This window comes from Ranitomeya variabilis, chromosome 1 (genome assembly GCF_051348905.1).
Source record: "Ranitomeya variabilis isolate aRanVar5 chromosome 1, aRanVar5.hap1, whole genome shotgun sequence".
NCBI classification, from domain to species: Eukaryota; Metazoa; Chordata; class Amphibia; order Anura; family Dendrobatidae; genus Ranitomeya; species Ranitomeya variabilis.
Window position 1 is genome coordinate 679,718,899 of NC_135232.1, and position 15,593 is coordinate 679,734,491.

The following is a 15,593-nucleotide window of genomic DNA, read 5'->3' on the forward strand; positions in this document are numbered from 1 at the left end:
AAGTAAAATAATAACACCTATACACACCTCTGGTGCCGGCGTCGTTCCAGCGGTGTCACCACTGGCTCCCCTGACATTATTGTCACGCGATCCCTGTGGCCAATCATACTCTCCTCCTTCAGACAAATCAGACTTCTGGAAGAAGTGAGAGAAGCGGCTGCCTCCAGATGTCAATTACCTCCGTAGGCAAGGAAAGTGAAGCCAGCACTTTAAGGCAGTCTAAAACTGCATCAAATTTATATATAAAAAAAAAAAACACACACCTTTGAATGAATTTGGCACAATTTTACTGTGTTTTTTTTTTTTTTTTTAAATTGGCGTGAAAAAAGCTCCACTTTTGAGGCATCTGTCCAATTCTAATAGAAAATGATTTTATTTACAATTTTTGGATATTTTTACACTATAGATGATCTGATCCAAGTCCTAGCATCCTAGTAGTCTTATAATCACCAGTCCTAATACAGGAAACTGGCGCTGCCTCGATCATACAGACTGCCTCTGCATTCTCTATTGTGTGAAAGTCGCGGTCAGACCAACACATCGGCCATGGCTCCTTGGTTGTACAGACCGGTTTCTTGCATGATGGCAGAAGATCTTTAACCAAAGTGATAACTCGATTGCCTGATATCATCGGTGGTCTTATAGGGGTTACATTGATCAGAGGTTGCCAGGAAAGTCCTTTTGGTACTGGTTAAGGTGCAGCAGATAATTTTCCTGCAGCAAAATCTACATGAGTTTGCAAATTTTGCCAATTGATTAATGTTATAATTTGCAAAGCATAGCGTTAAACAAATCTGCTGCTTTTGAGCAAATATCTATAAGGCTACATGAACAGCGGCGCACATTTCCACCAGTTCTCGGTGTAAACAGCCTAAAAATGTCATTGATTTTGCAAAGCAAAAAATAGAAAGTCTGAAAATTGCAATTTGACTTACTGGTGGCGCTTTAGAGTTCAAGTCCTCTTTCTTTATCGCCTCTCATTGGGGGACACAGGAACCATGGGTGTATGCTGCTGCCACTAGGAGGCTGACACTATGCAAATAAAAAAGTTAGCTCCTCCTCTGCAGTGTACACCCCACCGACTGGCATTATACTCTTCAGTTTAGCTTAGTGTCAGTAGGAGGTGGACACGGGTCTTTCATTAGACCCGATCTACCTCGATGTGCGTCATTTCTTTTCAGGTTTTTCGGAAGGGATACAGGGTGAACAGTCACACCTGTAGTCCCACAAAGCGGACTATGAGTACGGCGTGTACTGCCACCCCGTATCCTCATAGATCCCTCTCCAGGACCAAGAACCTAGCACACAAGCGTGCTCAGAAGTCCGGTCCTGGCTCCGTCCCCCACCCACTCGCCTACCAGAGCCTGTCGGTCGGAGGAGATGAGGACGTCCGTCACCAGCTCCACGGACATCTAATATCTTCCATGTCTTTAAGGTTAGTACGACGGCGTGGGATGTTAGGTGAGTATTTTTTTGCTACCTATCAGTTCTTAGGGGGCCTCTGTGGATTCCCTACCTTTCCTGCGACTCTGTGCGGCGCCTTACAGACAGCCGCACTGCTATTTCTGCGGCTGCACCTTTTCTGCAACTGGGCGACAATTAGGGACAAAAACCGGGCCCATCTTTTGCGCGGTGTCCCTGATGACCGGCCGCGCTGCTTCCCCACGGCGGCAATTGCACTGCCTTGTCTGCGGCCGCATCCTCTTCTCTCTGATTTTTTTCCCCGGCGGCCGTATCCTTTTAGGTGACTCGTCTCCTGCGGCCGCCAGCTTCTAATATAGGTCCCGGCTCTTCCCGGAGCCTACTTCTGGCACCGGCGCTCCTCTTCACGTGCGGCGGCTGCCGCGCCTGTCAGCCGGGGCACCCGCACCTTTTCCTTTTGCGCCCGCACACATTTCGGCATCTGGCTTCTAATTTAGGCCCCGGCTTTTCCCGGGGCCTACTTCCGGTGCCGCACTCCGCCCACTTCCTGTTTCATCGGGCGGGCTTTTCTCCCGCCCAACATTCTGTGCACTGCCCACCGGCGCCTCTGTGTCTGGCTCCGCCCCCTTCCTCCAGGGACAACGTCTGTGTGTGCTCACCGCTTCTCAGCAGCAGGAGCTCACGCATCGTGCCCCGCACCATCGCCACCGCATCTCTTCTGCACAGCACGTTCTGCGCAGAATACAGCACCTCAGGGCAGGAGTTCTCCACCGACAAGCGGGACATGTTCCAGGACCGGGTCCGTCAGTAGCTGCACTGCAGACTGACACCCCCCTCTGCCCCACTGTCCCCTAACCCGCTGGCATTTCTTCAGGGACCTCTCAAAATGTCTAACTCTAAAGGGGGCCGCTCTCGTCCCCCTACTTCTTCATCTTCTGTCTTAGTCAAGTACTTTGCATGTTCATCCTGTAGCAGCAAACTTCCCTCAGGTCAGTCCTCTCCGCTATGTCAGTCCTGCAGCAACCCGATTGTTCCCACCGCCCAGGATCCCCTGGGTCAATCCGCCGGAGAGTGATACCCCCATCCCAGGCTGGGCCTCCTCTCTGTCTCAATCGGTGGCCGATTTAACACGGGTGTCTCAAACCCTGGTGTCCGTGCTGGATCGGTTACCCCTGCAGACCCCTGCAGTTGCCAGCGGGTCGCAGGAACCGCCGCCCGAGCCCTCCTTGATAAGCCACAAAAGGTCCAGACAGGAACGTCGGTCTGAGTCCTCTTCTCGCTCTAAGTCCTCTTCTCGCTCCACCTCGCCACACGGCCCTCCCCTGCGGTCGGTGTCCCCCCGATCCTCCTACCTGAGTCAGGCGAGGCAGTCTCTGATGCGCCCTCGGAGGATATTTCGGAGCTGGATTCTAACCAAATCGCCACCATGAGGGATATGGTCCAGAATCTCATTGGGGCAATAAACCAAACCTGTGGCATCAAGGATCCCTCTACGGAACCCGCAGATCAGGCGGTTTCGTTTAGACGGGCCAAACCACCTTCCAAGTTTTTTGCTCCTCATCCTGAATTCGAGGAAATCTTGTCCAGAGAGAGAGAGAACCCGACCAGACGTTTTCAGAGGGGAAAACGCCCGGGTGTGTTATATCCTTTTTCTCCAGAACTTACCGCCAATTGGACGGTCTCTTTCTCGTTGGATCCCCCTGTTTCCAGGCTGTCCACCAACACGGTGCTTCCACTGTCCGGCGGAGCATCTCTGTAGGATCCTAACGATAGAGTTGTAGAATCCTTTGCGAAATCAGCCTTTGAAGCAGCGGCTCTATGCCCAGCTTTTGCTTCTACTTGGGTTTCTAAATAATTTCCAAATGGGCCAAAGATCTCCGTCGAGGTATCCTGGACGGGGCGCCTCCCGTGCAACTAGCGGAGCTTGCCAACCAGATTTCCCACGCTGGTGAATACCTGGTCTCTGCCTCCCTGGATTCCGTGTCTTGTGCGGCTCAGGCTTCCAGCAATGCTGTTGCCATCCGCGGGACCGTTTGGCTCAAGGCCTGGCAGGCGGACTTATGTTCCAAAAAGTCCCTTACCAGTCTGCCCTTCCAGGGCTCTCGTCTATTTGGTTCCCAGCTGGACCAAATCATTAAGGACGCCACCGGGGGTACAAGTTCTCTTCTCCCCCAGGCTAAGCCTCGTCGCCCTCCTAGACGGCAGTTTCGATCCTTTCGGCCTTTTCACCGCTTCGCTGCGTCAAGCTCCTTTTCCCAGAAGCAACAGAGGCCACAGGCACGTCAAGAGAAGAAGGTGGTGTCCTTTAGGCCCACTCCGTCCTGGCGTCCTCGCTACTCCCAGGGTAGATCCTCCAGGCCGAGGACTGGAAGATCCACCTCTGCATGACTCTCGGCAAGACTCCAGCCCAACTCCCAGGTTGGGCGGCCGTCTTCTTTTTTTCAGGGACGTCTGGATTTCCGCAGTAGAGGACGCATGGGTCAGGGAAGTTGTATCCTCGGGATACAAGATAGAGTTCGTTTCACGACCCCGGGATCGTTTCTTCGAATCCTGTCCTCCAAGAGATCCCGCTCTAGTTCCGGGTTTCTTCGCAGCCATCGCTTCTCTCCTCAAAGCCGGGGTAATCGTTCCCGTCCCAGAAAAAGAACGGTTCACGGGTTTCTACTCGAACCTTTTTGTGGTACCGAAAAAAGACGGCAAGGTTCGCCCCATTCTGGACCTCAAATTCCTGAACAGGAGAGTTCGTCTGAGACACTTCAGGATGGAATCCCTTCGTTCAGTAATTGCTTCCATGGAGGCCCAGGAATTTCTGTGCTCAATAGACATCCAGGACGCCTACCTCCATGTCCCGATATTTCCCGGACATCACCGTTTCCTGCGCTTTGCAGTGCTCCGGGAACATTTTCAGTTCGTCGCCCTGCCGTTCGGCCTCGCAACTGCTCCAAGGGTGTTCACGAAGATCATGGCGGCACTGATGGCCATCTTGAGAGTCAGAGGCCTGGTCCTATTTCCATACCTCGATGACATCCTCATCAAGGCTCCGTCCTTTTCTCAGGCTCACGAAAGCCTGTCCATTGTTCTCGACACCTTAGTCCGTTTCGGGTGGCTGGTCAACCGGAAGAATTCCTGCCTTATTCCTTCTCAGCGCATCATCTTTCTGGACATGCTCTTCGACACTCGTCAGACCACAGTCTTCCTTCCCAAAGACAAGAGATCCACTCTTTGTCGGGGCATACGATTGCTCCAGGGTCCTCGGCCTCCCTCCCTCCGATCGGCCATGAGGGTTCTGGGGAGGATGGTAGCAACATTGGAAGCGATTCCCTTCGCCCAATTTCATTCGCGACCCCTTCAGCAAGCCATTCTGTCTCAATGGGACAGGTCTGTCTTCTCCCTGGATCGGCCGATCCGACTCTCTTCTCGGGTCAAACGGTCTCTCAACTGGTGGCTGACGTCACCTCTCGTCTCCCAGGGCAGGTCCTTCCTTCCAGTTCACTGGCAAGTGGTGACGACGGACGCCAGCCTGCTCGGCTGGGGTGCGGTTTTTTCGCCACCTGACGGTCCAGGGCCGTTGGTCGTCGCAGGAGTCATCTCTGCCAATCAATGTCCTCGAAATTCGGGCCATCTTTCTGTCCCTCCGCCACTGGGAAAGGATTCTCAGGGGCCTGCCAGTCCGGATCCAGACGGACAACGCCACGGCTGTGGCATATGTCAACCATCAGGGGGGGACCCGGAGCTCCTTGGCCCTTGCCGAGGTATCCAAGATCCTCCTTTGGGCAGAGGCAACAGTTCCGGTGATATCCACGGTGCATATCCCCGGAGTGGACAACTGGGCCGCCGACTTCCTCAGCCACGAGGGCCTCGCGGCAGGGAAATGGTCCTTGCATCCGGAGGTCTTCCATCAGATTTGTCTTCGATGGGGGACTCCGGACGTGGATCTCACGGCATCTCGAATCAACAGGAAGGTTACGCAGTTCATCTCCAGGTCTCGCGATCTTCTCGCAGTGGGCGTCGACGCTCTGGCCATCCCTTGGTCACAGTTCGTGCTGCCCTACCTGTTCCCACCCCTTCCATTACTTCCCAAACTGTTGAAGATCAAAGCGGAAGGGGTGCCGGTCATCCTGATCGCCCCGGATTGGCCCAGGAGAGCTTGGTTCGCAGAGCTCATCAACCTTCTCGCGGACGCTCCCTGGCGCCTTCCAGACAGGCCCGATCTGCTGTCTCAGGGTCCGATCTGCCACCCGAATTCTCGGTCGTTCAGTTTAACGGCGTGGCTGTTGAGACCGCGGTTCTAAGAGCGTCCGGCCTTTCGGACTGGGTGATTCACACCATGATTCAGGCTCTGAAGCCTTCGTCTTCCAGGATCTACTACCGTACCTGGAAGGCTTACTTCCGTTGGTGCGAGTCCAACCGCGTTCCATCTAAGACCTTTTCCCTGCCTTCTCTTTTGGCCTTCCTTCAGGCAGGACTGGATTCAGGCCTGGCTCTTAGCTCCCTGAAGGGCCAGGTTTCTGCGCTTTCCATCCTCTTTCAGAAGACTTTAGCTTCTCGGCCACAGGTTAAGACCTTCCTTCAAGGAGTAGCCCACGCTGTCCCGCCGTACAGGGCCCCTGTGGATGCATGGGATTTAAACCTGGTACTGGACGTTCTGAGGGTTTCTCCCTTTGAGCCCCTTAGGGAGATTCCTCTATCAGTTCTATCTTGGAAGGTGACTTTTCTTGTGGCCATCACGTCTATTCGCCGCGTTTCCGAGTTGGCGGCTCTGTCTTGCCGACCTCCATTTTTGGTCATTCACCAGGACAAGGTGGTCTTCCGATCTCCACCTTCTTTTCTTCCTAAGGTGGTTTCCACCTTCCACCTCAACGAGGACTTCATTCTACCTTCCTTTTGTCCAGCTCCGACTCATTCTCTGGAGCGATCGTTGAACAAGCTGGACCTCGTCAGGGCAGTGAGGATCTACCTGGATAGAACCTCCACTTTCCGGAAGACGGATTCCTTTTTCGTCATTCCTGATGGCACGCGCAGAGGCCAACCGGCTTCTAAGGCGACTATTGCTCGTTGGATCAGAATGGCAATTTTGGAGGCTTACCGGGTCAAGAACAGAGTGCCCCCTCCTGGGATTAAGGCTCACGCTACCCGGGCAGTCGGCGCCTCCTGGGCGGTGCGCCACAGGGCTTCCGCCCTACAGCTTTGCAAAGCGGCAACTTGGTCTTCCATCCACACGTTCGCCAAATTTTACAAGGTCCATACCTACGCTTTGGCGGACACCAGCCTAGGCAGAAGGATCTTGCAGGCGGCAGTGGTGAGTCCTCTGACCTGATAGAAGTCTGTTTTCCCGCCCTAGGGACTGCTTTGGGACGTCCCATGGTTCCTGTGTCCCCCAATGAGAGGCGATAAAGAAAACAGGATTTTTGGTTGCTTACTGTAAAATCTGTTTCTTGGAGCCTCCATTGGGGGACACAGCTCCCTCCCAATGTTTCTGTTGTTATATGACTGTTCTCACGTTTACAGTTCTCAAGTTTGTGGTTATGGTTTTTCAACCTTGTTCATTATCTCCTACTGCTTTCTCACTAACTGAAGAGTATAATGCCAGTCGGTGGGGTGTACACTGCAGAGGAGGAGCTAACTTTTTTATTTGCATAGTGTCAGCCTCCTAGAGGCAGCAGCATACACCCATGGTTCCTGTGTCCCCCAATGAAGGCTCCAAGAAACAGATTTTACGGTAAGCAACCAAAAATCCTGTTTTTTCTCTGAAGAGGCAATTTGCATATGAAAATTGCACAGATTTTTGTTGCATATCTACGTTAATGTTTTGCACACCCGCCTTGGTAGTAGTGGGGCCACTGGATCTGGCCAGCTTCAGTGCCCCTGAGCTCCTAGATGGAGCAGAGGCAAAGCTGTCTATTCTTGCAGCATTGCAGAGCGCACCGTTCAGGCCAGCAGAGCAACTGCGCCATTTGTCTCAATGATCGGGAACACAGTGTCCCCCCACCTGACTAGAAGGAAGCGGTGCATTCGTAAAGATGAGAATACCCCTGTAGATATTGGAATTGTGACTGTCACATGATGGGGCACACTCCATGTTTAGTCTCCCTTCTGACATAAATGGCCTAAGATAACAGGGCGACAATTAGGAGATGAGTCTACGACTGCAGCAGTGAAATAATAGACCTGATATGAATCCAATTTTTAGGTCGTCCTGCTCGATATTGGTTTATGATCGAGTGCTCTGGAGACCAACATCAGATGTACAAGACCTCTCTCCACGTCTTCAGTCCTTGCCTGAGTCTCCTCATTCATTGCAGCCAGCGTCAGGAAATGATTTAGCTTTGCCGAGATCCGTACACAGCACTCGGCCATGATAACAAATCAGCCTTTACATCCAGCAGTAAATTCTTTCATCTCTGGCTTGTAACTAGCTGAGCTATTGCTCAACAGTGAACAGGAATCTGGTAATAGTAATTTACACTGAGGATGAAGGAGGTCTGCATAAAGTAGAACCCTCCCTTGCCCTCAAAGGAGCTTCATCTGAAAATTTTAAAGGGATATGTCAGCAGGTTTTTGCTAAATAATCTGAGAGTAGCATAATTTTAGGGCAAGAAAGCCTGATTGTGTACGATGTGTCACTTACTGGACTGCTTGGTGCAGTTTTGATAGATTCCCTGTTTTGTCTGATGTAGATGTAGCAGTGCTCAGAATGCTGAGCTGTATATAACTCAATCCACATCACTGATTGGAAGCTTTCTGACAATGTACACAGAAAGCTGCCAATTAGTGTTATGGGCGTGGTTACACAGAAAAGCTGGACTGCTGTGCACATAACACCTAGTCCTGCAGTGATAATCTGCTGATAAAACACTGATTGTATTGAAACTATAATGCACAGCTTAATAATGTGACACATCCCTGGAATCAGGCTCTCTAGCCCTACATTATGCTGCTGTCAGATTAAATAGCAAAAATTTGGTGACATATTTCAGTTAAGAATATTGTGCAGTATATCCACTACATACATTGGCGTAAGAGAGGGTGAAAAGAATTACCATGAGTTGCCTCAAAAACTAATTGGCAGCACAATTCAGAAGTGATAATATCCGTCATATATGCAGTGGCCTAACCCTTGTGGATGGTTGTATTTCCAAAGGTTCACTTTAAAAGAATGTTTGTGGGGGTTGAATTTTTTATTATATATAAATGCATGTATTTTGGGGTAAGCAATTGGGTTTCATTAAAAATGTTGCACCATTTTCCATCTATATCTTTTGTGTTGCTCATTGCGGACTGCAGAATGACCTAACTGAGAATCTGTCGGTGAGTTCGTTCTGACGGGGATTTTTACTGAACTTGTCTCTTCTGATTTATGATCACATGGAAAGTACAATTCCCCTTTGCTTTGGTTTGTGATAGAAATAAAGCTTATAGCAGAAAGAGCTTATTGACAGGTTCATTTTTTTCCTTCTCATTATTTGCTGCAGGATGAGATTAATTTTGCACCATTTGGTTTTTAAAGCATTTAATGAAACTGCATTGCAAAAAAATTTTTCCCAAATACATGCATTTAATTTTAAATAAAAAAAAAAAAACACCTTGTTCCCAAAGGTTTGCATATCCTCTCAGGCAGGTGCAACAGTATCGACCCTTTAACGAGCCTTGCAATATGACTTGGGAAAAGCCAAACCAGAATCTCAATTTGCAGACACGTGACATTGGGGTGCAAAGCAGGAGATCTGATATGGCTGTATGGATACGTCAGTAGTCCCTGGCCACTGCACCCGAGTCCTGTGCATATTATTCTTCTTCATGCCTGCGATCTGTGCTGTGGAATCGCAATGATGCGAATATTCCCTATGTGGACTTGTCTGTCTTACTTACAGATTTTATTAAGCTGATTATGTAGCGATATTTACAGTGGAAAGACAGCCTGTTCAGAGGTCCTGAATAAGAGACCTTGGAAAAATAACCCTCTTCTCTGGGGTCCTGAGTAGAGACCCTCCTTCAAAAACACCCGTATGGGGACAGATCTGGCATTAGTATGATCAAAGTCTGATGTCTAACCTAAGTCTCTTCTTCTTTTAGCTGAAGGAACAGAGAGAACGGGAGCGCAAAGCCAAAAAAGCCAAGGAAAATGAAGAGGAAGAGGGAGAGTTCGATGACCTGGTCTCTGCTCTGAGATCAGGTGAAGTTTTCGATAAAGACATTTCCAAACTGAAGAGGAACCGTAAGCGCATTACCAGCCAGACGACAGACAGCAGCCGGGAGAGACCCGTGACCAAGCTCAATTACTAGTTCTCTTCCATGACCCCTAGAGACCGTTATCGGGGTCCGTCTGCACTGTCAGTGACACTGCCTTGACATTGGAGGGAGAGTGGGGTTTGTACATATGTACGTAATGTAAAGTTGCGTGCGTGCGCGTGTATCAGTGGCTTACAGCACCTTGAACACATGCGCGCACACTTGTATATACTTTGTAGTTCCCATGCACATGTTGAATGTGATTTATTGCAGTATTATGTATATCTGTGTGCAGAGCACATGTATACATACCCACTGTGTATAAATGATCCATTTTAGGTTTTTTATTAATCAAACTTTTTTTCTTAAAGTGCAAAAGCACAATCCACATTCTGCCTGATTATGCATTCCTAAAACCTGGGATCATATTTAAAGAGGACCTGTCTGCACTCCTGACATGTTTTAATGATGAAGAATAGTTATTTTTTGTTATACATTGCTCTGTCGTTCCTCCTGGAAACGTATGAACAAAATGATAATGGCGTTTTACCATACAAAGGAAATATATGGCACTCTGCCCTTTGCTTTAAAGGGTGCACAGGTAGGATACCAATGCTTAATTCAAAATATGAAGAATAAAAACCCTCAGAAGTGACGGGACTTGCGTTTCCAACCAGTGCTAATGCTTTTGATCCTTTCACTTCTCTAAGAGTCAGATGGCCGTATTACTCGGACGAGAATCGCAACGCAGTGCTCTGACCCGAGCAGGACAACATGGATGTTTATGCAGCTGTCATACTAAAGTCGGGACAGCCGCCGGACAGTCCGAGCATTGCATTGCGATCCCCGTCCGGGTTATACGGCAGTCTGACTCGTCCCTAACAATATAGTCAGTTTGTCTGATTGACCGAAACGTCATGCGTTTTGGATTAGACCAGCAATAAAACATCCATTCTTATTTGTCGTGTTAGTTTGGAGCGCCATACGTAGTGACGTGTCCGCAAACTGTCCAATTTGCGCTGACTATGTAGGAGTACGGTAACACAGAGTTGTCCGTTTATTCATGCATTTCCAGGAGGATCAGAATAAAAGTTTAAGAAAAAATATTCCAGAATTATTTTGCATGGAGAACTAGCACGTCACGAGAATTGAGCAAAAAGATTTTCTGGATTCTGGTCACCGGATCCTTGCACTTCAAACCTCTCACTTCTTGTGACATACCTGGCACCTTTCCTGATTAGTGTGTCCTTACATCACGGCACATGCTTGACGTCATGGCGCCTTCTAATCAGAAGAGGGTCTGTAGGTACCAAAGATAGGAGGAGGTTTGCAGGACTCTGGTCTGGTGGCGACTGACTACCGAAGGGGCGGCTGGACCCCACGGTCTTTTCGAATCTTTTTGTTCACCTCTGGTATGTACTATGACAAAACATGTCAGGGGTATCAATGGGTCTTCTCTATTGTAGTTGCACAGGGAGCCTGTATACAGTGGGGACAGCCATTATGGGAATGTGATCTATACAAATGATGGCACTTTGGGCTAGGACTCGTGCAGATGACCGTACATTTTATCATTCAAGAGAAATCACACTCTGATCAGAGTGTGCTCAGATTTTCTCAGATGAGGAGAAGATGGAGAACAAAATTTCTCCATTGCATCTGTGTGCAGAAATCAGACTGCACTCGGATATCATCAGAGTGCAGTCCAATCATTTCCATGCAGTCACCGACTTGCGTGGCCGAGTCTGTTCCAAATTTTAGATCAAACTTGAATATGCAATGATTGGACATGTGCACGGCTCCATACATTACTATCAGTCCGAATGCAATGTTTTGTCGCATTGCACTCAGGGCAAAAATACTCTAGTCTGCACGAGCCCTTAGTCTCATCATGGCAGATCCTCCTCTGCGTGTGGGCAATACATGAAATAATAAATATACTAGTAATGATTAAAAAAATATATATATGAATAACTGCAAATGCAATGTATTTATTGTACAGTGCGCATACGCGACAACTCACAGGGTTCAGATTTCAAAGCACAGCAAAGTTCTGTAGAAGTTGTCAGATGCCCGATTATTTTACCCGGGAACTTTGCTGCTCGGTGGCAAAAATGTGCAATTAATTATTTACACTATACATCCCTTTTGGAAATCCAGCAGGGGGCACTGTAAGACACAATCACTTGATAACGATGTTCAGATACAAGTACATATGTAAAATGTTCTCTAATAATGGACCAAGATACAGATTATAGGACCCGAGCGCTGACACAGAGCTCATCTCTTTGCATAATGCACAGTCCTGTGGGAGTCTTGTTAGTTTCTGTCAAAGAAAAAAAAAATATGGAGCACCCCTTTAAATATCCTCTTGCACCACACAGCTATACCTAATGTGGGGCCACGCACCGTTCACACGCAGGATCGGCAGCGCTCATCTTTGCTCCAATACCCCAGATATAGGTCATCTGCCTGCCACAATCTAACTAGATCCGTTATACACGATGACAGATCTGACCATACGGCACACTCCGCGCTCAGGAACTACTAACCCCATCGTGCAGTGCGCAGCTGCACAAATACAATCCCTTTGCAATATCTTCAAACTATTTTATTTATTTTTGCTTATGCTGTATTACAATATTTTACATTAAATATAGTCCTAATTAAAATGGAAATTTACTCCTAAGCCGGGTGACATTCTTCAACTTTTTTTTATCTAAATAGGTCAAATTTTGTGTTAAGTTGTGTTGCGGTTCCCTGCAATTGCCACTGGAGGGCGCTTACTACACAGTTACTCATGCAGTTGGCGCCCTCCAGTGGCAGTTGCAGGACTTTATCATGTTCTCTTACTCTATGCAGAGAATATAGAACTTTGTATTGGGGGGAAGGGGAAGTGCTTCTACCACTAAAAGGATAGATTTAGAAATTAGTCTGAAAAGAATTTTGAACCGAAAAAAGAAAATGAGGGGAAGATTTAAATGCTCACCAGCAATATATACATTTATCCATATAAACTATTGAACTGATTTATTAAAGGGTTACTGATGAAAGATCAGTCCCCATCAATGGGCTGGTAAGTCAGAAGGTGATGAGATCAGTGTAGCAAAAATATGGGACTTAAAAGGGGGCTCTGCAGTTGTTGCCTACAGGTTTGGAAGCAGACCACCATAGTTGGCTTTATGGGGTAATTTAGAGGACAATTCTACATGGCCATAGTCTCTATGCGGGCGTAGAGGGATGTTTGCACAATAGGGGTATGCGATTTGGAGGCACCAAAAAAATGGGAAATCCCTTAAAATAGCAGGTAGTATAATTAACACTATGCTTTCCTCGTTGGACCAGTGACAGATGTTCCTTTCCTAAGCACATGTATATTTTTGTTAGATCTGTCTTTTCAGGTTCTTTCAGACAGCTGGGATTGTTGGTCCGATCTTGGATCACAATGCACGGACTGACCGCACATCTCCTGAGCCAAGCTGGGACAGCCTTATAGAAATATGACGCCGACCCGCTCGGCCAGTCCGCGCGTTGTGATCCAAGATCACGGCCATCTGAAAGAGCCTTAGACTGAACATGCTGCACATCATTAAATGGAAGGACCCGTCCGCCCCAAACTTTCTGCCTCCTAGAGATATGACCATGCAAAACCACCAAAAAACAAAATGAGCGCGAAAACCAAACCTACGACGTACGATCCCTTTGCGGCGGTAGAATAATTTTTTTTACAAGGCTGGTAAAAGATTTACGGTAATTTGTATTTTTTCGTTTTTATCCACTTGGTGTGAAGTGCTGTAAATAAATGGTTAATGTTACTTTCTAGGACTGGATATATGGAGAGTTGTAGTTCCGGGGCACAATTACTTCATTTCTTTTCCCAAAAGCAGCTTCTGTTTCTCTGGATTTTAGTTCCGTATTTTATTACTTTTTTTTTACGTTTGTTATTCTTCACTTTTCTCCCTGACTCTAGGGCGCACACATGTCTCCTGCTTTGGAGAAGCTGTGACATTAAAATCTCCAGAAGGGTTAAGTTGACCTGTCGCCTGCACCAGTGGAGGGAGCCGGCATGAGCTCTTAAAGGGCCAAGATTTTAACAAAAGGTGTCTTTTTCCAAAAACAGTGCCACTGTTTTCTATTGGTGGTTTTTGGTACTGCAGCTCAGACTATTCACTTGACATGTAGTACCAGACACAGACTTGGTTGCATTGTTTCTGGAGGCAAAAAAAAAAAAATACTTTTTTTTTAAAGTTTTGGACAACTCCTTTAAAGGCTCATCTGAATCCCATAAATATAACAGTAGATAAAATGAAGCTTTACCTACTGGAAATACTTTAAAGTTGGCCTGTCACAAAAGATCACCCCACCCCCACCCTAGAAAAAAACTGCATACAGTATTAAATAGCTATCTTGCACCTGATTAGGCTGGTGTACTCACTTTGAAAATCCATATAGGAATGTTTTTATAGTCCTGTTTGAAAATTTTCCTTCTGATATTAAAATGAACATTTTTAGCAGCTCCATCTCTACCTAGACTACATTAAAAAAAAGAAAAAAAAGCTCACTTTAATATCGGGAGTATACGGCTATTGCTACAAGGATTGTCAAAGTAAATACATCTGTCTCATCAGGTGTAAGAGCTGTTTTTTGAATTTGTACAGTTTGTTGTGAATTTTGGTGACAGTTCTTCTTTAATAAAAGAAGTAGTTTATGTAAGTACATGTGGGGGTTGCCCGGTTGCTAGGGAATCCCCACATGTACTTATGCTGGCTAACAGATGTAAATCATTCAGCTGCGGCGAAGAAAAACTAAATCTCCGAGCACTAAAAAATACTCGGAGGACACCCGAGCGTGCTCGCGAAATCTCGAGTAACGACTATATTCGCTCATCACTAGTAAATACCAATTTCCCAAATATGTAATTAAAAAAAGTTATAAAAGGGAAAGGTTCACATTATATTAGATAATTGCTATTTATGCAACTCAACAAAATTAACTGACGTTCATAGTTTGTTTGTTTTTTGTTTTTTTAACTGCGGTAAAATCCACAGGATGAGAAGAAGAGAATGCCTTATAGTTACAAATCAGGAGTGAATAAGAGCTGCAGTGTGAACACGGCCCTGAAGTGGCGCCATTGTACGAGGCGTGAGTGATTGTACCTACATAGCCTCTAATATTACACCCTCCCACAAATTGGCTACCGTCGAGGTGCAGGCGGCAGATACACTTGTATTTGCTGGGCACCTTAGTCACCGGTAACTACTTCCACTGTGCTGCGCCATTTCCATGGTCAGGGTTGTGAACTATGCAGTCAGGAACTCAACTGGTGCTTACATCCTCTCTGGGCATTATGGGCATGGCCTTAGAATGCCACCTGGGCATCTGCCTTCTGCACTGTGTGGGATTTGAGACTTAATTTTTTTTTAATTTTCAAATTTCTGTTATAGAAATTTGGCGCAAGTCGCGTGGAGACTTGAATATACCAAAACCTAAAAGTAATAGGTCACCCCCCAAACATTCCCATCATCCTGTTCTTTTCTTAAGTGCCTGTTTGTTTTTCTACAATTATTTTATTTTTTTTATTTTACTATTTATACGCTGCCAAATAATATTTTATTCCCCCTCCCCCCACTTGGTGCCATTGGAGTTTGCCATCTGCATTCAGATCTGTGTCACCCGAGTCTGTTTTCATGGTGCCAATGACCGGTGCTGATGTCATGAGAGGTGGCTTTCTGTATGGAGTGCATTTTTCTTTTTTTAATGATTTTTTTTTTTTTTTTTTTTTTTTTAAATCTGTCTCCAGAAAGACCTGAACATTTGTAAATGTGTCCATCTGTTAAAAAATGAAAGATGAAAAAATACAAAAAACTTTTGAAATAGTGAACTATAGTTAGTAGGAATGAGAATGTTTAGTCGTAGAACAGAGAGGAGAAATAAACTGTTTT

General features: G+C 46.9%; 1 protein-coding gene and 1 long non-coding RNA gene across 7 annotated transcripts in view; one reads left to right on the plus strand and one right to left on the minus strand.

The window, feature by feature from the left end:
* DAAM1 (dishevelled associated activator of morphogenesis 1) overlaps positions 1-14,190 on the plus strand; it is a 208,603-nt gene extending 194,413 nt beyond the window's left edge. For all 6 annotated transcript variants that reach the window (XM_077265188.1, XM_077265205.1, XM_077265179.1 and 3 more), the window contains one exon: positions 9,496-14,190. In XM_077265188.1, the coding sequence (XP_077121303.1) occupies positions 9,496-9,705 (210 nt within the window). In that variant the 3' untranslated portion in view covers positions 9,706-14,190. The remainder of the gene's footprint in view (positions 1-9,495) is intronic.
* Positions 1-15,593, minus strand: part of LOC143776160 (uncharacterized) — a 70,992-nt gene that overhangs the window by 34,914 nt on the left and 20,485 nt on the right. The gene's annotated exons all lie outside the window — the stretch shown is intronic.